General features: G+C 37.7%; 1 protein-coding gene across 1 annotated transcript in view; it reads right to left on the reverse strand.

Annotated features, from left to right (window-relative positions):
• Positions 1–8114: 8114 nt before the first annotated feature.
• Positions 8115–22222, reverse strand: part of VAV3 (vav guanine nucleotide exchange factor 3) — a 148714-nt gene continuing 134606 nt past the window's right edge. Inside the window, exons 26-27 of the mRNA XM_041479637.1 lie at positions 12300–12451; positions 8115–10572 (exon numbers count right to left, since the gene is read on the reverse strand). Of these exons, the coding sequence (XP_041335571.1) occupies positions 10531–10572; positions 12300–12451 (194 nt within the window). The 3' untranslated portion in view covers positions 8115–10530. The remainder of the gene's footprint in view (positions 10573–12299; positions 12452–22222) is intronic.

Raw genomic sequence — 22222 nt, forward strand, 5'->3', positions numbered from 1 at the left:
CAAGTCAACAAATTGCCTGGGCACCTATAGACTGCAATAGTCCAGTTTCTACCCTCTGTTCACCTAGTTAGTGCATTTCATTTCTACAAACAGGCCTAACAACTCTTTAGGATTGGTAACTGCAGATTTTACATTTTAGTATATTTGGACTGAGGTGCAAACTTAATTGAAAACTTCTGACTTTGTTATACATAGGACAGTTGTTGACCATCATTTATATTATGAAAGAGTGTAGATGGAGTGTTGCTTTTTAACATTAGCAATACTAATGTGCTTAATAAGAATGTTGTTCATTTCTCAAGCTTAATAATTCAAGAACACAGAAACAAAGTAGCATATTTCAACTAACAGGTCTCTCTTGCCCTTTGGGTAAATTGTAACTGAATCCAACAAATGTGAAAATACTTGGATTTCTTCTATCTTTACTGTTGAAATCAGAAACCCAAAACAAATAATAACAAACAGGGAGGAAGCAGTCCTCATTAATGCATCTCAAACTTTGTTCCGCAGATTCTTCATCCTAGAGAGTTCTGTAAAAAAGCATCCAGCATATAAAAAGTTGTTCTCACAGCATTTCCTTTGATAGACAACTAGAACCAGGTAAAAGCAATAGATCTTGAATTTTGGTCTGCTTTACTTCTGACACTGTAGGATTACTGTAGGTTTTCGGCTCAGAGTGAGGAATGCTTACCTCCCACTGCAGTACGTGAGGTTGCAGTCTGTGCAACTCTGTTATGTCTTTAACCTTAGCTTTCATGTATGTGATACAGGGATGCTGATGTTCCTCTCTATGCACTGGAGATAAGTTTCCTTGAGATGCAGCTGGAATATAATTTTCTGGACAGTTATTTTATGCGATTTCCAGGCAACTATGACTTAACTCTAAGATACAGCCTCAGGCACCATCACTGGTAAAACTCATGCAGCTGAGTAATTCTCAAGAGCACACACCCTAACTGAATCATATGGCTTCAGTTTGCACCAGTCTTTGTCTTCTTGAGAATGAAAGATTCATGGTTACAACAGAACTTGTCAGTGCCAGTCAAGCTTGAGCTTTTTCTGAGGTTGTTGGATATGGTCTATATCCTCCATGGTCTCTGCTTTACACATTTTTTTCATTTCAAAAGCTTAGAAGAAAATATAACATGACTCCAACTACACTCCAGGATGTGATAGTGTAATAGTAAATGTAATAGTGAATTCTGATCTTGGAAATAACCACATACATTCAAAGGGCATTTGAGTTTACAGTTCTCCCTCTCTTATAATAGCCTAATTTTTGCATGATCACAATGGATCACTGAAGAACAGTATAAAATATTCTGAAATAACATAAAAACTCTGTAAAGTTCCATTATGTAACAGAATGTTGTTAAAATAAGTGTTCAGTTCTCTCTTACAACAAATTTCCTCCCTGCCACACAACAAGCCACACTCAAGAGTATCCTATAAACCCTTCCATATGAAAAAGCCACCAATGAGTAAGTGACATGCTGATTCTCTTTGAGGCTCTATTCTCATCAAAGCATGCAATATAAAACACTGTCATTTTTGAAGAGAAGTGGAAAGTACAATATATACTAGAAATGCTCACTTTCAAAAACCCAGAGCAAATACTCATTATACTTTCAGTGTGTGTTTTGCCATTGAATTTCCTACTACAACAGGGTTTCTTTTATTTATATATACACCCCATGCTTGTTACTGTGCTGGGAAGTGCTCTGAAAGCTGCTCCATTATGTATACTTCAAAAAGTAGAAGCTAATGCCCTACTAAGCATTTTTCACACTGACTATGTGGGGAATTAAAAGTTACATGTTTCTTGTACTGGTAAGTATAATAAGAAACCAGTGCCCAAGGCAAGGTGCTCTTTGTGAAAACTTAACACATGCTGGAAAAAGGCTTCTGGTGCTGCTTCCTAAAAAAGGGATGAGGAATTGACTGAAGTGTTCTTTTGTTGATGTCATCAGACAAGAGGAGGAGGAACAAAGGATACAAAAGAGTGTAGGGAACCACAGAAACACTACACAGGCAGAGAAGAAAGTCACAAATGAGAATAAAAGACAAAGGATTTGTCAGAAAAAGCAGTCTCTAGAAAGAAAACGGACTGTTCATCTGGAAAAAGGAAAAATCTGTACACTCCTTGTAAGTATACTGGCTGTACCAATGAAATACTTGGTTTTTCCCACCCATTTCTTCTCCTAGAAGCAGCAAGATTCTCAGCACTGGCTAAAGAATATTCTGTGTGCACAGTTGAATGCATTATGTCACATCCTCACATCACACAGATATAGCTGTAACTTCAGTGTCTAGACAACACAGGTCTTACAATTTATTTAAAAAATTAAGGTATCAGTAGAGCAAATCCTGATATTTTGCCAACTCTTTGAAGGTGAAGTGAAGCCACACAAGGACCCATTCATATCAGCTCCAAAATAAGCAGCCATGTCACACCCAGGCTGAAGTGCAGTGAAATATATACATGCTCCAAACGCCAGCCACATGAACACGTTCTTGATTTTGAATCCAGGTTCATTTTGTGAATGAAGACAAGGCCAAACTCCAATGACACAGGGAAGAACAAAGTGTCATCTCATATGCCACTTGTTTTCCAAGCACATCCTGTTAGGCCACAGGTTAATCATTGTCACTTCATGCACCCACATATCACACAGTTCATTAATTATTACTTAATGTCACTACACTACTAGATTGTTTGATGAATTTTATTAGTAATTAGAACTGCTCATGCAGTGACATTCAAATAAAACTTCTCTTCACAGCGCATTCATTATGAAGAGCCAGAAAGAGAAAATAGCTAGATTTTATTAGATGCATTTCATTTAGACTACAGCTTGTTGATTTATTTTACTGTTACCTACAAAATACTCATGACAATCTGAAAACTGAGACTAAATTCAGCTGCATGTAAGAGAAGTCCCTGCATCTCCTTATACACATTTAGAACAGAGAAAAAGGATGCCACAGCAAGAGCTAACACTGTTATTTACCTAGAAAAGGTCAAACAAGGAAAGGATGCTTTCAGAAACCAAATAGAATTAATCTTAGCACTAGTATTCAACCATTTGACTTCAAAAAAGAGTACACTCAAGCTGATGGCTTGCTTGCTACTCTGTTTTAGGGACAAATTTCAATACTACAGTACTTTTGCAAATTCTGCCTGAGAACTAAATGAACTGGGCTTGTTTTACAAAAATGTAGTCTTTGATGAACTGAGGGAAGAATGCTTGAAGCAAAGTAATTTCTTTCTCACATCTGCCATTTCCTTTAAGTTCAGAACCAAGCAGAAAGACATGTTATCTTAGCTGCCTTTCTTGTTAATTTTCCCTGAAATCAATACATATTTAAGAAAAGTTTTGATTTTCAAACCTACATATGTTGCAGCAACAGTATGTTCTATCAAAAATAAACCTGTGAACTGCAATAATGCTCTTCAGCTCATGCCTCCCACTGTGAAGCAAGTCTTAAACACTGTGGTTTTACAACATTTTTACACTATGAGCTAAATATGAGCCAATTGCATCTCCTGAAGAAACTTTTAATCCATCAACATTCAAACAATGCATATTTAGCAGCCTGCTAGCTATGGATGTTCACCTTATTACTTTTCATTTACCTTTTCTTCTACACATTGGTATAACATTTCCATGAGATTTTGGTAAACACCAGCAGCCAACTGCAGCCCTGCACAGCTGTTACAGGAAGGAAGTACAGCAGGAGCTCCAAAGAATACCTGATGTGTATCTCAGGCATCTCTAACTCCACATAAACTATCCCTGATAGACATTTAGCTAACCACATCTGAAACACCTCAGGCTGCAGATAACACAACTTGCCCAGATAATTTTGTGTCTTATGTAGCTTGTTATTCAGAAAACCTTCCTAAAAACTGAGTCCCCTTTCTTCAGTTCAAGAAGATGTTTTCTGTTACTGTTTACACTGACTAGGAACTGAACTAATTCACTGAACTGACTAGGACTGAATTAAGGGTTCAGTCTCTTAAGTTACGTAAAACCTTTTCATTACTTGGATGCTATTGCCACACCCCTCTTAGCCTGTTCTATACTACCATTCAGACAATTCCAGTTTCTTCACCTTTGCTAAGTCTCCTCAGGAATACTTTCAATGCATCCTATTCCCTGTATCCTATACAGGGCTTAGTGGCCAAAGCTGAACAAAGAACTTAAGCTGAAACCTTACCAGAAATGAACTAAATGAGGACTTCCCATTTTGTAGATGATGTTTCCATTACTAGGCATCAATACAGTATTTACCTTCTTCACAGTAAAATCCTGTCAACTTCTGTCCTGTCCATGGTTCACTTTTACTCTTTTCAGCTGCTTAGCCACAAGTAGCCCAGTCTTAACTGGTACAGATAATTCTTCCCACCTGTAAATAAAACTTCATGGATATTTAATTGCTTACTCTTTCCTAAACTACCAGTTTATCAGTATGTGGGTGATCCAATCCTCCCGTCCACTCACACCTTGCATGATATCACCTCAAAATATTTTAAATTTATTCTAGACACAACCAAGTAGTATTTGTCAAGAATTTTTTTGGGGGAAGGGTACATTTGAAAAAGACATCCCTGAGCATGGGATCTTAACTCCCCAGAGACACACTGAGACCATCAGTGACTTGAAAGGGAAGAATGTGCAAAGTCCTTTGCTTTTGGAAACTTGCTTTTTCTAAAGCCACGTGGGTCGTCAGTGTAGCACATTTAAAAAAAAAAAAAAAAAAAAAAAAGGTATGTTCTCCTAAATGAATCAAAATTTCAAAGACTGAGAAGCTGAATCTAGACTTTGTTTAGATTTCTGCAGTTTGATTTTCCATATCCTACCATACTGATCTGGAAATCAACTGACCTTTTCATCATCTAATTCCATCTTTACCTGATCCAATGTACATGCTTACATTAAAACACAGCTGCAAAAACCATGTTCCTCTCCAACTGCCATCAACTGCATCCTCTGTTTGGAACTGTTCTTGGGAATAAAGCAGTTGATACAAAACCTAACAGAAGTCACATCCTGCCCTTTCCCAAACAATAAAAATTAATGCTACAAAAGCAAAAATCAGGCATACTGCTTTGATAATCTGCCTGTCTTTTTCTTCTCCCCACACAAGTGGTGTAAATACTTGTGGGACTTGTACCACACCTCAGTTGAACTTTGGAATGGGGAAGGGAGAAGTAGAAAAGATCTTGGTACATACCCAGGTAACTGAGTAGGGTGGGGGTCTCCAGGCACATGGCACACTATTAATAGCTACAGGCCATAAGGACATTAATTGTAAAACTACCAGAGAAAAGGTTTATTCAATTATACATATTTCCATTAGCCTTATGCACAGGTAAGAATTATAACCCTAGAAATAATACTGCATCTCCTTGAGGAGACCTTTCAATTGCTTTGGGGAAAAAAAGACAACTAATTGAAAACAGACTTAGAGAGTTATCTGGTAAGAGCCAGACCAAGTGCAAGAGTCCTTGATTAGGACCAAACTAGCAAATGTTTTCCCACATGATGACATAAGAGAATTTCTCTTTCCAATCCAATGCTATCAAGAGACATATAATATGTTGGGCAATCATTTAGAAAAGTTACCACACACCAGGTTGTTTTTAACACATATGGTGTGGTATCAACCTTTTACTTCTTGTTTTGTGGTCTTCTCTCTTTCTTCCCAAAGTTCTTCCCAAAGCCACTATCAATATTAAAAAAACAGCTCTGAAAGAAGCAAACCAGCCTGATGTCCCTTGGTAAACAGCCACCTCTGAAACTGCCATTTTTTGCACCTGTAAGTTTACTTAAGGTCAGATTTCAACCTTTTATAATGAACTCACATATTTTCCAAAAAGCAGATTTATCAAGTAGAAAATTGGAACCCAGAAAAAATCACCAAAAACTTAAATATTCCAGGAGGCTTATTAAATAAAAATCTAACTTCACAGTCATGTAAGCAGCAGAGATCCTCATAATGAATGGGCAGAATACACTACAGCAGATCAGGAATTATAAAACTAAATTAGAAACCCAAATTTCATTTGCTATAAAAACAAACGTCTCTTTGTTCTTCAAAAGGAAGTTGCAGAGATAATGCAGTGAATCACCCTTCCGCAGTCAATTTCTGAAGCTTAATCCTTTCTGTATTTCTTTTTGCTAATTATATATGCATCGTACATTTCAGCATTTTGCAAGAAAGTGGTTATGATTAACATCTCATCTCACAACTTTAGGATGCTTAATTACCCAAAACAACCCCTCCTCCACAGAGTGGACATGGAGGAAAGAGCCAAAATTCCACAGCATGTTTCACTGCTTGGCTCCTGCTTCCTGTAGTAGCTTGGGACAGGACTGAGCATTACACACACACAGAGCACCCCTGCCTGGCAGCTCCCTTCATGCCTGTACTGGGTGTGCCCCAGTGGTGCTGACTGCCATCATCCCCGCTCTTACAGCCTCACATTTTACATCTGCAGCAAAAACAGTGCTCACAACACACTGAGGGTTCAGGTCTTGGGGGACAGCGTTGCACTCCACCAAGGTTTTCTGTTTTTAACTCCATGCCATGACCCCCAGTGAACAGAAATTTGGAGGACACAAAGAAGTAGAGACCCAAACTAACCAAAGAAATGTTCTGCCATAGAATACCATGCTCAGCAATAAAATGGAGAGGAGGGAGTGCTTCCTCTGTCATTCAGATGAAATAAGCAGTGCTCTGAAGAGAACAACTTGAATATCAGACAAAATAGTAATGTAGGTTCTCAGCAGCCCAGTTTCCAGCAAGGAGACAAGAATTAATAGAAACAAATACTTTTGAACTGAACATTAAAATCAACAGAACAAAACCTGGGTCTGAGGCTGGGTATTTTGTATAAACAACCCCACCTCTTTCTAGATGTACCTCTGGCTCACCTTTATAAATGGCTAAAACCTCAAGAATTGTCCTTTTCTTCTTCTTCACAGAGCATATCAGGCTTGCCTGAGAGGCAAAGGGGAAAGGAACCCTGGTTGGCATAATTTTCATTGTCAAGATAGATTTTTTTCAAGCTGAGATTTTCAAACTTCCAAGCCTTACAATGGGAAAAAAACTATTGAGAACACAGCCACAAGTGGCTCTTGTGCCCTAATTACAGTGCTTTCTCAATTTCTCACCCATCAGAGGACATATCTCTTCTCACATACGAGGGGAAGGAGAGGATGTCTGTGACCGAGTGTGATACTGTTAACAAGAGCATTTAATTGGGACACATTTTTGCATCCCACATTAGGTGTGATTCTTCGTTATGCGGTATGTTCACGGGTGACAGGAAAATTATGCCTTACATCAGCAGAGATGTGTAAATGCCTCATTAGCTTTAATAATTATCTGTTAGAAGGGCAGTTCCACAAGAAAATCTCTTACTGAAAAATGAAAGGGACACAAAAAAAACCACTGCAACTGAATCATCACTGTCCTTGCTGAGTTAATTCACCTGTCCAGAACTATTTCTATAAACACATGAATAATGAATGTTACATTGTAAAAAATACATGAATGGCCTACATCACAAAAAGGTTATCAAGTAGCCCATGAAATCAGACACAGATTGTATTTTCAGACCTAAACTCAATTCAGCCTGAATTTGTTAATTCACATATGAGAGAGAAAGGAAAAAGAAGGTGGAAGAGAAAAGATGTTGCTGTGACAAGTTACCAATTAAACTTTTTAGGCACAACTTTAAAAAAAAAAAAAACTTCAAGTATCAAAAATCAGTAGTATATGGCTGAGTCTCTATAGCTAAAAATATAATAATAAATTTTTTAAACCCCACACAAAACAAAAAAAGCCTCAGCACCTTCCTGGCACAAGGCATATTATCCTGATAATAAAAAGTTCTCAAGGAAAGCTATACTATCCCACTTACATTGACAGCTCAGTTTTACAGCTAAATAAGGATTATATAAATCTTGGAGACCAAAACAAACCATTATCAACTTTTCACAATGAGAAAGTGGTGAGACAAATGAAGCACAGCCTTCACAGCAGCAAACTACACATTGTGACACGTCATTAAACAAAAAAATTAACCAGTTTATTATATTTAACATATTTACAAAATAGTACAAATTAAAAGTACTGTAACTCCATTATTGCATGACATAAAACAACTCCATAGAGGCAAAAGCAGCACATGAAAGAGATGCTCCAGAATATTTAGGAAGTCTTTGGTACTCAAAATATAGTTCAAGATGCAGCATTAACTCAATGAATACAGGGCATTAAACACAGACAATGATATGCAGATTTAGGCCACAAAAGTAAAGTTTACCTATGGCTTTCATTCTTCTCCAAGGATGACTGCTGGACTCAGGAATTGCTTAAAAGCTTTACAACATTTTTAGGATGGAGAGAATACTCAAAATTATTCTAAAGCCAAGCTGTTGAAAATGACTGTTATAGTTTCTAACTCGTACTGAATTTAACTGCCTCTTCTCAGAACTATATGACAGTAAAGCACTCAATACTTCACAGACCTAGAGCCTATTCCTCTGCCCCTTAAGCAGACAAAACTGGGAAGGAATCATCTTTGTCTCCTTAAGGAATATAGGATTAAGCTCACAACAGACAATCAAAATGCATGGCAAAACATGATCAAAGAGTGCTTACTCTAGCCTACACTGCTGTACACATCATTTACAAAAATTTTATGCATCATCTACATATTTACAGATGCTCTCAATTACTCCATCAAGTAATGTACTCAACACAATCACAGTTTACATAATTTTGAGGTAAATCCTTGAAAAGTTAGAGCATTGGCAGAATTTCATCTGCAAGGCTGAATCTCTCAAGTTTCTAATGAGAAGCTCCTCTCTTTCCCCTGGTCACACAGCACGGCCTGCCAGGTGTGGCAGGTGGGTAAGACAGTTGCAGAGATGAAGGGGATTTTGTGAACTCCCTGTGTTGTGCTTGATTCTTCTTGATGGCCAGGAAAGGCCAGAAAGAAGTAAAGAATCCTGAAGACAGCCAAAGGGAAACCCAAATATGCACTAGCAGATTCTGCTCTGTGGACAAATAGTGGAGATTACGTTGCTTGTAGACTGGAAAAGCACTGCAGGGTTAAACTGTGCAGTGTCAGTGCACACTAATTTTAAGATGCCAACAGAAAAAGAGAACAGGCAAAAAGCAAAAGAGAAGATAAGGGACAGGATGAATTGTCTTCATTTAAGAGCTTGATTTTCTTTCAAGTTCTGAAGTGACATTACATAAATATTTAGAACTGCATATCTGAAGACATCATCCACATTTATTTTAGCTTGTAACTACATTTCTACCTCTTCCTAATTACAGTAAACACTGCCTCACCAAGCAGTGGACACCACTCTACAAGTCCTGATCTTTCATGCTGGCTAACCTAGACACATTTGGGGATGTTGAGAACACTGCAACAAGACAACTGCCTCACTGAACTGCCATTAACATCCCAGGCAACAAGAAAGCAAAGGACAGAAAGAAGTTTGCAAGTTCCATTTGCAGTCACAAAAGGTGATAGAAACTCTGTATAACCAGGAAAAGACAGTACTGAGTTGAAAGCATCGAAGCTCATCCAAATCAGTCAAGAGGTTAAGATAAACACTTTTGTTCTTGAGAAATGGCATCATCTTGCGTTAGTATTTTCTCCTTCAGAATAAGTCTGCAATATTTACTTAATGTTATTGCTGAAAACTTTCAACTCATCTTGTCATGACTATCCCCCAGTTGCACTTTTATTGTCAGCTGCTTAAATGAAAAAACCTCACATAAAAAGGCTTGAGATGACAACAAAAGGATCACACAATTCCACTTTGTGAAGGTGTTTTTAAAGCCATACCACATCACTACACTTTTTTAGAATGCCTTTAAACAGATTGTTAGAAGATCCAGGCAGGACCTCAAAGTAGCCAGTTAAGTAATTTCGTATGCATGAATTCTACTCATATTTACTACACATTTTCTTCAGAATGTTTTGTGAGTGTAAAGTGGTTTGTAAGCTGATAAGTAAAGTAGTTTGATGTCTCAAGACAAGTCTGCTGACTATACTTTATGCCCACTGGAATGACTGAAATCTGTTTTCTGCATGCAGTGATAAGAAATAATAAGCCTTCATCTCCTTGTACCATCACAGATATTAGCTGGAAGAGAAATGTTAAATATTCAGCCATTGCTAGTACTCGTGGTCTAGTACAGGGTGAAATGAAAAGGAACAAAGAATTTTGTTTTCCAGAGATCTTCTGGGAAGTTGAGGGTTGGACTTTGTACTGATCCCCAGTGATGGAAAACTGGCAGCTTGTTTCTTGCACAGCTCTGGGGAAGGTAATAATCTGTCAGCCCAAACTTCTGTATAAATCCCAACATTAAGACTGGAAGGTTCAGACAGGCAAAAATGTTGCTGTTTAAATACTTAACAAGACCAATAGCACATTGAAGATATAAATTTTTACAATCCCTGAAACTGCTGATCAGCAGAGGATAGTTTTTAATTCATTCGTCCTCTTCAACATAAGTTGATGGAAACCAGCCCACCTAAAAGGGGAAAAGCAGAACAAAATAATGCATGAGATGCACAAGGGTTTTTTTTTTTTTTTAATAGCTGAGCTAGGTACAACAAGGATGGGTCTGTTCAGTAAATATATTAATAAGATTACAAAGATAAACTTGGCTGACCTGACGCAGAGTAAGTACCCTTAATAAAAGAATAACTTGCAGATATGACAATTTGGAGACCAACACCCTCTTGTCACTTCCTCCCCCAGAAAATCTAAAACACATTTGCCCAGATTGGAAGTCTAAAAGTTCAGAAAATGCCAAGAGTGGAAACAGTTTTACTACAGGCAAGACACTACTATTTTTTGAATGAGAAGTTTAACATCTAACAAGCTCTAGTCAGGTCCACAGAATCCTCTTCTAAAGGAAACACTGACTGATTTGATTGCTTAACATGGAGCTGAATTCCACTGCCACCAATAACAGGTGTTACACATGACACAATGAGACAGCAGAGTCTAGTGTCCTACACTTCAGAAGTTATAAAGTTATCTACATTCTGAAGTTAATAGTGTGCCAAATAAAGTTTATGTAAGACATACAGTGACGCGATGTCATATATTTCTTATTTTGTGTATTTCCTTTAGGTTTCTTCAGATTTCTTTCTACTGAAAGTCATTTTAACATACATGAAAGAACTCAAAACCAAGTCTAGAGCACAACTAGAAGGGGTGACTGCAGAAACTTTTAGACTACCTTGCCAAAATATCTCCAGAGGTGAGTTTATAATATCAAGTCCAGGCTATGAAAGTTACCAAGGAATGGCAGCATGTAACAAGGGCATCTGCTAGAATGCAGGCAGCTGCGTCACAATGAGTTGCTCAGCTTTCTTCACATGTAAAATGTACATAGCACAATGGCTATTTCTTCTTCTTCCCTATTTCTTCTGGTCTAATTGACTATTTAAAAAGCTTTAGCCATTTAACTTTAACATAACCAAGCTCATGTACACAATAAAAAAGATTCTTCAAATTGCATAAAGCAGTAAGTCTGGACATTCACTTCAGCTGCACTTGCAACTATCATTTCCAGCTTCAGACAATTTACATTCTTCTCACATTCCTTGACCCTGCATCTCAGCACTTTAAACATGGAAAGAGCAGTCTCAAATGCTTCTGAATAATCTGCATTATAAGGCAGTAAACTAAGATTGAAACAGTAAACCCTTTATAGGTCAAAACTGAAACTTCACTTCCAAGTCTCAGAGCAGGGTGTAAAGTGAGTTCATAAAAATCCCTGCTAAATATGTCACTTCATCTGGGCCACATTCCTAGAGATCAAAGAAGCAGCCTTCTATAAAAAGGTGGTTGATTCCATTGCATTGTGTTCTGGCAGAAAGATGTGGGAAATCATTCTGTGGTAAAGGGCTAAAGAGAGTTCCACAGCACCAGGAGCCTGACCCCAAATAGCTGTGCAAAACAGTTCAAGAAAGGTCAACTGTAGCAGTGCTATTAATCCTGTGTATTTTCCAAACATAGAACCTTGCCCAAATATTCAGCCTGTTAGGTCACCTTAAATAACCAATAATTTAGATGCTGGGAAAGCTACCTGGCAAGAGTTCTGCCTTGCTCCTATGAAACAAAGATGAGAACATGTTCCGTCTTTTGAATTTAAATACACAATGTAGGAACACTTTTTTTTTAAAACAAAATCACTGTCAGTGAAGGCGGAAAGAAACACGGGAAGAGAAAAAGAAATAGTCTTACCCTTCCATTTACTTCACCTCTCCACCAGCCATTGGCACTCATCTTGGTGTAAATTTTGACAACGTCCCCTTTCAGCAAGGACAGCTCTCGCATGTCACGTGCACAGAAGTCATACCTGGCTATGGCAATGCCGATCACCTTCGGGCTCAGCACTGGAAGGAAGCAGACGGTGATATTATTAGGACTGCTCAAATGAAGGCTACCAAACTACTGTAAACAGAAATACTGTAAAATATAAAACAAGGACTCAACAACAACATACACTGGCATTCATTTTGTGCAAAAACATCTGCACTACAAACATCACGAAAATTTAAATATAGGTTAATGGTGTAAAAGTTGAAGTGACTTTTTGTCATTTTTTGAATAGTCCTCTTTATTTTTAGAAGAAAAATCAAACTAGATGAGCCATAAATAAAATATTCCCCACCCTGAGATTGCTAAATACATTTGCAATTATTTTATTCTTGTGCTTCATAATAAAACTTGCTGCCAGGTATACGCATCAACATATTTTACAGGTCACTAATTTCTTTCCAAAAGAATTATTAGCATTTACAGTTGATTTAACTTTAGACCTCTAATGAAGCAAAACAAACAGAATAAGGCGCTGTTCTTTCAAAAAACAACTCCCAAGTTAAATATTAATGCACTTAAAACTGGAAGCTAACATCAGCATGAGCAAAAAGTTACAGACTTTCTACAGGAAATTTCCATGGATCATTTGTCACAATCTGCATTAATATTGACTGATGTAAATCTGTTCTTTTCAGGAGTTTGTTCTGTAAATCACAATTGAATTTTTCTATAAAATTAAGGTTCAGTGAAATTCACACTTTATAGTTTTACAGTACTTCAATATAGAAGAATTTTGCCAATGGACATTTTAAATAATAAAAAGCTGTTAAGAATTTTTAAAAAGCAAAGGTACAAAAAGCCTCACTTCAAAAACCATCCTTGTTTCAAATAGTTTTATAGGAAATTGTTCTAATGCTGATGTAGAATGTCCAAACTTGCAAAATAAATCCTCAATGATTCCAGTGTGAGAACAATGAGAGGAGAGTAAGCATGGCCTAACAGACAAAAGACCATGGACCTGAGCATTTTAGAAAGAACATCTACTACCCCATGGCATTTTGTAGTTGGATTATTTGGCCAAGGTATTTTTCAGGGGTTTTTTCCCATTAATGCCACTGTTTTCCTGTGTAAATTGCTGTAAGAGGAGTTCAGGAGCACAAGCAAGCTTCCTTTGAAAAGATTTCAGATGAATTCATATGATCATGATGGATGACTTAATATAATGTACATAGAATCATCTCTGTCCTCAGAACCCTTTCACATCTCTTAGAAATGCCCAATCTTCATTAGGAAATGCCTTTAAGGTTCTAGTTTGGCAGTGCCCTCAACAATATAATACTATATTTGGTTCATATCTAGGTACCTTTAATTTAAATCAAGAACCCAAAACACAGCAGATGAGCTGAGAAACCTTAACAGTTTCAGTTCTGCTTGTGTTTAAGTTTTCTTCTGACTCCACTGGATCATAGATATGTAACAGTATTAAATATCTGAAAATCATAATGTGTTCAATTACTTTCAGCTTAAAGAGAAAATACAAACAATTTGTTTTAAACTAGCAAGGAATATGATGTTTAAAATATTGTTAGATATATCACAGAAACAGAATGCCTAAAAAGCAGTTTTGACAACAGATAATGCCCTAGTTTATATCACGTCACTAAAATTTAGTTCAACATTTCTGACTGCTTATGTAGAGTATGCTTATCAGACATTGATAAATTATGTGAAAGATGCCATATAACAGAGCATCAGCATCTCAGTTTATTGCTTATATTGATGTTACAAAAATCTAGGTGATATATTAAGCACATCAAAGCTCAAACATGCTTTTTTCCCCCCCTCTTAGCCAGTCAGATGCAGATGCTACTTGTTTAGATCCTGACATGAATGTAATGTCCTATACCTTATCAGCATTGCAGTAATCAATTTTACAGGGAAAGAGCACATCATGGGCAGCAATTGTTTGGGAGAAAGAAAAAAGAACAGTTATTGACTGGAGGGTCAGTAAGCATTCGCAGGCGTGCAGCATTCACTGACAGATTTGGAGAAGCACTGCAGGATGCAAGGAGTGATTCTGGGGAGCAGGGTATAATTTCAGATTCTAGAAAAAAGAAAAAGGGGCAAGGAAAAATTACAGGAAGAAAAGGTGAACAAATTTGGGGAAAGGGGGAAGAAAAGAACTAAGAAGGGAAGAAATGCATAGAAGAATAATAAAGATGGAAAATAGCAAGGAAAATTAGGATAGAGAAGAAAGAGAAGCACATCTGGGAGAAAGGAGGACTTTTGACTCTTTTTCAAGTCACAAAGCAGAGAGGAAAAGGAGAAAGAAGCAAGAGAAATCAAAACCATATATCTTCAAAAGTCTTGAGGCAGAAAGTAGCAGAATTTAGATTAATTTCGAATCCAAGATCCATATTTTCAAATAAAAGTGAAGCTCGTGATAGGAAATATATAAAAGAAAGCCAGATGAGTGATGGAATACAAGAAAATGACAGTGCTAATTTTGGGAAAAAATATTAACCGTATCTCTCTGCTGACACAATCACAAAAACACCTTGAGTAGAGACTACCAGCCCTGAATTCCCAATTAGTGCTGTCCCAGCATAAATAAAATTGAGGGAAGACAACACATGGAAAGGACACCAGGACAGATGGGAAAGAGAAGGAACAGAGTGAAAGATAGCTACAGGAAAGAGGATAGCTACAGGAAAGAGGATAGCTACAGGAAGAACACAGAGAGAGAATAGGATTAACAGCATAGATCCATGGAAAGAGAAAGGGCCCAACAGGTGGATGAAAGTGAATGAGAAATTAAAGGGAGGGGAGAGGGAAAGAGAAAGTGTTGAAAAAGAAAATAAGCTGTTAAAAAGCAGTAATAAATAAATCTTGTGTAATAAAAGGGAGATACTCAGAGAGCTAATTGGAAATAGAGCGAGAGGTCCAAAGGAGGCAAATAAAAAGTGCATATGTGAATGAGAAAAATGTGTTTTTACTTAATCCAGCCTTGCCTTCTGCAAATACAAGATGATGACTACAGGAACTATAATCAGCTTTGACTTACACTGGAGTATGTTGGACATTAACAGTGAAATAGATGTGCTGCAAATGAATTTTAATACTAGTTTGAGCCACTGATGATGCATCTGAGGTGCAAACAACAGAGGTTCCTGTGATCACAGCAGGCTGGTCTAGCTCACATGCTTGAATTCCATGAAGGTCAATGTAGTATTATTAAAGCTGAGAGTAGTTGTTTCTCTCTCCTTGTGCTCTAGTCTCCTCATAAATCTGCAGCCATTGCCCTGAGGGTTGCTCCTGTGTATTAGTTTCCAAGCTCCTTGAAGCCTTGTACATTTACTTGTACATTTACTGTTTCACCAAACCTCAGTGCCCTTATCCAGGCACAGGCAGTACCTTCAGTAGTGCTCAGCAGTCAGCTTAACCTTCTCCAGTGTTACCAGCTTTCAGATCAGCAGAACTAATAAGTCAGCTCTGAAGATACTTTTGAAAAAAATACTCGTAATACCATGAAAGAAGTATTTGGTCTTGTAATGTAGACAAATTATTGGGCTATTTTTAAAAAGAAGCTTTACTACAAACATATGAAGCAATGCAGCTTAGCACTCAGAATATAATGGGTAGATATGCTTAAGTACTGCAGATCAATATTTTCCTTTAATATTTCGTACTTCTGTAACAAAATACTTAAACTGGCATATTATGATATGTAAGACATTGAAGTGATACCTATTATTGCAGTTATTAATGAATTTTCTGATACAGCAGTTTTTCACACGAAAAGAAAGAACATTATTATCATTTATTGAAACCTCATTATGGGAATGTGTGATAAGGTTACAGTAACTGACTCTTGATTGCTGTTCTATCACCGCAGGCCACTTCACAATTTTGTTCTCATGGAACAGATACCAGTTTCAGTAAGAATGGAATTTACAGTCAAATACTGGGAAGCTGAATGCAAGATGTCCTCTCCTATCCCTGCCCAAAAGGACAAAAGCTCACAGTATTTACCCTGAGCAAAGAGCTAAAACTTAACTCCATGCTGTTTCAGATCAGGTGAGTGCAGGGAGTCAGCTGAGCGTCATCACCACAGGGCACACAGCTACACCAAAAGGGCTCTCTACAGATGTGTCCCTTTATAAAAGCAAATGGCAACTGGAAGGGCACCTTCTAGCTTGGATTCTCAGTCATGGTTGTGACAAGTGAAAGGAAGTATCTGCTCCAAAAATATCTGTATGTAATGGAAGAAACGACTGAGGGGCAAAACTTCCAAGTGTAGTCTAAGACATGGAGACTGAAATCGCTGGGGTGAGTCAAGGGAGGGGTCAGCAGAGATGCTCTCAGCACAAGTAAGCTCAGTAAGAGAGCTGCCATCTATGTCCTTTTCCTCTCAGGAAATTATGGAAAGCCCCAAGAATCCTTCTCAGAGCACTAAATAATTTGGACAAACTCTGTGGGGCAGGTGTAAAACATACTGCCCACTGAGATCTTGATGATTCCTTCTGCATTTGTGCTTGACTCCTCCCTTCCCTAAGCAAAAGCCAGTCCCAATCCTGCTCTGCGCACCCCAGGCAGTGTCCTCCACCCCTGTACACAAAGGCAGGCCAGTGTAACGTGAGCAAGTACTGCATTTTGCACATCAGGAGCTCCTTCCATGCGCTCCTCAAAGGCATTCACCCTTCTACTGGCAAAATTCTTCTTAAATTGTCCAGCAGTGTAGTTCATCTCTTTGCAGACCAGATCTTAGAGATCAGAGCAGGTGATACCCATACTGATGCACTGACTGAGGCTATCAATGTTACTACTTTTAGCATTTTTATGCAGCCTCTTGAAATGATTGCTTCTATTAAAGCCAGAGATGGTTAAATGGAAATAAAGAAAACCATATTTAAAAAACAGATGGGCAAAATTAATTAACAATGTTAATGCAGAATTTAAAGAAAGCATTCTCTACAAAAAAAACCTACTGCATTCTAAGATGCTACTGCACTATGGTTTGCTGCAGGGATGGGACGAATGTATTATTTACCAGCAAGCAATGAGATTTCCATGTTTGTGCATTTGAACAAATACATTAAAAATATGTAGCTCACAGATGTCAACTGCACAGCAAATTAACAGTCAAGTGGTCACTGATGGAATCTGCTGCAACTATTGAGCTTTGCAACTCCTATTCAAACAGCTTACTGCAATAAGCAGTAATATTTCAAAAGTTTAAGAGTTTTATTTTTATTACATTCCAAGAAAAACAAGTAGTAACTCAAGTTTTTTGAGTCAGAGAAGAGCTGAAGTATTAGATTCGTCCCTTCCCTCACTTGCTGCACACAGAAACAACAGAAGCAAATTTAGAAGAAATATAAAAGCAGTAAAGCAGTACCTGACCAGAAAGGAGTGGAGGAAGGGGGAACAAAGCTGTAGTCTGGAGGAGTTACAAAAGAAAACCCACAGAACAAAGAAGGGGCTTAGAGGAAAAAAAAGAGAAAAAGAGAAAAGCAAAAGAACATTGAAATATTGGCATAAGATTTGAATAATAGTTTTTTAACTATATAATTCATTGATAATAAGGAAACTAAGGTTCCCTACTGAGGATGTCTGCAAGGAAATTGACTGTAATAACTAGAAAATTTGGATCTATGATTTAATTTTTAACAATTGCATTTTTCAAAGAGTAAAGTTGGAAGAAGTCACCCATTTTAGATTTCAGAGAAATAAATTGTAACTGCAGCCTCCTGCAAATATTTTCAGATTTAACAGAAGTTTTTTTTTAATTCTTCTAGTGCCCCACTTCTTACCATTACAAAAGCAAGAACTCGTGCATACATAAATCCTCTTAACCCTGGCAACACTAGTCACATGTCCTTAATTAGGATATAGTCTAAGTTGACCTGGAGTCAACTCCAAACTGTGGCATGGAAAAAAAGTATGCATTTTGCCCTGTAAATCATTAACAACAATAGGAATTCCACACTCAACTACATCCTCTAAGGCCCAAGCAGAACTGCTCATATTTGTAGTTTCCTCAACTTGCAAAAAACCCCTTGAGCAAGCAAAGAAAGCTTGGCCCAAGCAGAACCAGCCCCTATAGCAGCTTCCCTGGGTGAAAGCCACAGGTGCACTTGCTCTGTGGTCAACAAAACTAGGGGCAATGTACTTTTAAATGCAAAAATTAGATTAAATTATCAAGCATTGCTTCAAGTGAAACTACAGTTTATTGACCTGTTCTCACATTTTGTCCCTCTTTTAAAGAGGCAATAAAGATATATAGTGTGCATGTCTAATGAAGTTGGGATCTTTGCTCCCAGCTGTGATTTGGAAAGGTACATCCATCTCAACTGGATAAATGATAATGCAGCCTCTAAATTATAGCTAATAATATCTGTAATTACTGAACAAGAATTTTCCTTCAAAAAGTAGGAGGGTTATATTTATTACTTACAGCTACTTCTCTGAATTTATTCTTCTGACTACACATGAAACACAGTAATTTTGCTTCAAAATGGTACTTGCAGGAATGATGACTAGAATGATTTTATGCAAGAATCCATGGTGGAGGTAATGGTACAGTTTTGTGCATCTTACCTGGATGACAACAGATACATTTATGACAAGCAAACTACAAGCATGAATAAAATTAACAGAACTGATACTGTATTTTAACATTGCTAAACCTTGGGTTTAGAAATAGAAAATATCCCACAAGTCAAACCAACAGCATTTTAGGTTAGTGTCTCACAGGACAAGAAAACCATGGCTCCAGGGCCTCTTATACTCTGGAAGCTCCCTTCTTATCCTTCCCAGTGATGATGCTTTCTCTATCTCTAACACTGAATGGACTATCTGGGATGCATGAGGGGTTCCTTTATACTGGAGACAATAACGCCAAGTAACAGCTCTGTGGGCAATTGTGCTACACAAACCAAGAGGGCCACTTGACTCAAAAGCAGTGCCCACGCTTAGAGGCAAACTAAAAACCTGCCTTTACTTCTCCAGAAGCACAATGGCAGAGGGGAACAGCAGCCCACAGGAACACACCCAGGTTAGGTGCTGTATGGAGGATGGCTGGTCCTTAACTGAGCAGACTTTATCCCAGTTTTTCTCTCTGGTATAGCTGGAGGTTTGGTTTTATGTGCCAAATTCTGGACAAGTAAACCTATGTGGGCAAGGAAATCCTGCTAGATTTCTACTGATAACTGATCTGTTTTGATGATAGGGTGTTGGTGTTGGCTTCTAAGCAGAAAGGCTGAATTCCTTTGATTCCCTAAGGGTTGGGATGATACTTGCTTTGTTTTACTTTACTAACAGATTCCTTTGCACAGTTAATGCATTAAGCATTAGTAGGCAGTTAATGCATTAAGCATAAGTAGGATGTGATAACTAGTTAATATACCTACTCCTAGTTAACTGACAAAGAAAAATATCACTCAGGTAGGACTTGGCTTCATTATTTAGGTTACATTAAAATTGAAATTTCATTAAGATTCAAATTTCTCGATATGATTGTGCTCTGCATCAGCAAATCAGAATAAAGTGCCATTATTCTACTCCACAGAGTAATGTCTACTGTTCTTCCCTTTTTGCCTTTATTTCATTAACTGGTTGATCATTCCTGTAATCTAATGTAAGAATTAGTATTTTTCTGTGTAGCAAAACAAAACTTGATCATACTGTGTGTGACTAGAAAAGCCTAAGACCAAAAAACTGAGAAGAAAAAATCATTTCCTAAAATATCTTCCCAATTAAACTGAAGTTATATATTGACAGAAGTAAACATCTGACAGCTTTTACAACCACATTAAAGGAAGTGTACAATGAATCAAGAACAACACAGGTGACATCTGCAAGACAAGGAGACTGAAAAGCAAAGTTCTAACCCAAGAGGGAAGCCAGAAACTGGAAAGGCAAAATAATTATCCCGCTAGGAGATTTTTATTCTAAAAAACTATTCTAAAAATCAAGAAGATGCTGAAGCAAGAATCAAATTCCCTGAAAATTTAGCAAGCTACAAGGTGACTTATTATGATTCATGTTAGAAATCACAAGTTAAATTAAATACCAGTTGTTTTTCTTTTCCCAAATGGCTAAATGAAAACATAACAAACACCAAAAAAAATTAACATACATCTTTCTCATTCTTTTCTGGGAAGTAAAGTCAATTCAGTATTGCCATCCAATTTCACAGCAGCTCAAAGACCTTGGCAGCAGAAAATGATAAAACTCTGTCAAAGTCTGCAGTGGTTCAACTAATGTTTTTTAGAAATACTTTTCCCACTTATTCTGTCAGTTATATATCCTAAAGATCTGCTGTTTTGAAAAAAAAAGCTGATGTCTTTTCAAAAGATGGCTTCATTAAAAAATCCAGATATGTGAATAGTATAGAGAAAAATACTGCGTTAAATCCTTCTTTAAATTAGCTTCAAACTGCCAAAGCCCATTGTATTCACTAGCTTCAGCCCTGTGCTGAGTAGCTGCAAAATTGGAAAAATATGGAGAAGTGCCCCCGCTCTCTTCGCCTACTTTGTCTGGCTTCCTTCCAAAAACTGTTTTTTCTTGCACTTGGGTGATGTGGAAAGAGATCCAAAAAATCAGCTGTGTGGCGGTCCTCAGTGAGGGCTGAGTAAACTCCATGTCCAACTGCTACCCCACAGGACTTATTTGCTTCCTCTACTAAACCAAACCGCAGCCTCAGGTTTCCCCAATTCTAAATTCAGCCCAGCAGGGTTCACACAGCCTAAAAATAAGGCCTTTCTTACATCAGCTTGGTAGAATGAACAAGACAGCTTAAAACCCGAGCAGAGTGACCCGCAGATGGACTGATAATCATGGACATTTTGGTTAAACAAGCAAAACAAAACAAACAAGAAAAAAAAAAAAACCCCACAAAAAACAACAACAAATGAAACACCACACAACTGGGGACACACTTTACTGTCCAATCCATTGAAGGAAGTGTCATTCAGAGTAAATCTAGACAGAGCAGCAGAATTATGGAAATCTATTAGATTTTACATGAGGAGTTTGGGAATTGAAAGGTTTTTCAGGTCAGTTTGGTTTAAGACAAAACCTGCAGTTTCCACCAGCACAGTTTGTAGCATCAAAGGGCTGACAGTTACTGTAGCCCTTCCTCATCCTCTGGACTAAAATGAGAGCATCCCTCAGTCATTTCTCTTGCTCTCCCATATACTGCCTAAAAGATCTTGTAAAAGAAGATGTTTTCTTTTGTATGATGACTGAAGTGAATGAGGATGTGCCATAAATCTTGTCTCCTGTAAAGCAGGAAAGGACTGAGCTCTTGCAGACTAAGAAGTTGGTGGATAGTATAGATACATTCAAACTGAGATACATTCTAACTGGCCTAAGGAAGAAAACAGAAAACAATCTGGTTCTGCTCACAGTCAACAATAACTCAAAAAAATGCAAAGTAAATCAAGCAGGACATGTCCTCTCAACAATTAAAGCCTCAGTGTTGTGCAGAGGCAAGGGATGAGGAAAGCACAGGAGAAGGCAAGAGTAAGAGAGAAGCACAGGGAGACCACGAGCTAAAGGGAGAGGAAAGAACAGGGCAAGGAAATTCACCAGGAATGGACATGAACACCACAGAGAGGAGACAACTGACAGAAGTCCTGGGAAGCAGTGAAGGAGAACAGAAATGGAAAGATGAATTGGGAAGTAGAGACAGTACATGAAATACCAGGGACACGCTGGTTTCTCACATTCATTTGTCCTAAATTATTTTCACTTGAACTAGGAGAGCAAGAAAGCCTCCAAAGTTACAGAAATCTTATGGAACAGAGGCAAGCAAGAAAACAAAAGCTCACAAACACAGC

This window comes from Pyrgilauda ruficollis, unplaced genomic scaffold (assembly GCF_017590135.1).
Source record: "Pyrgilauda ruficollis isolate IOZ18807 unplaced genomic scaffold, ASM1759013v1 scaffold49, whole genome shotgun sequence".
NCBI classification, from domain to species: Eukaryota; Metazoa; Chordata; class Aves; order Passeriformes; family Passeridae; genus Pyrgilauda; species Pyrgilauda ruficollis.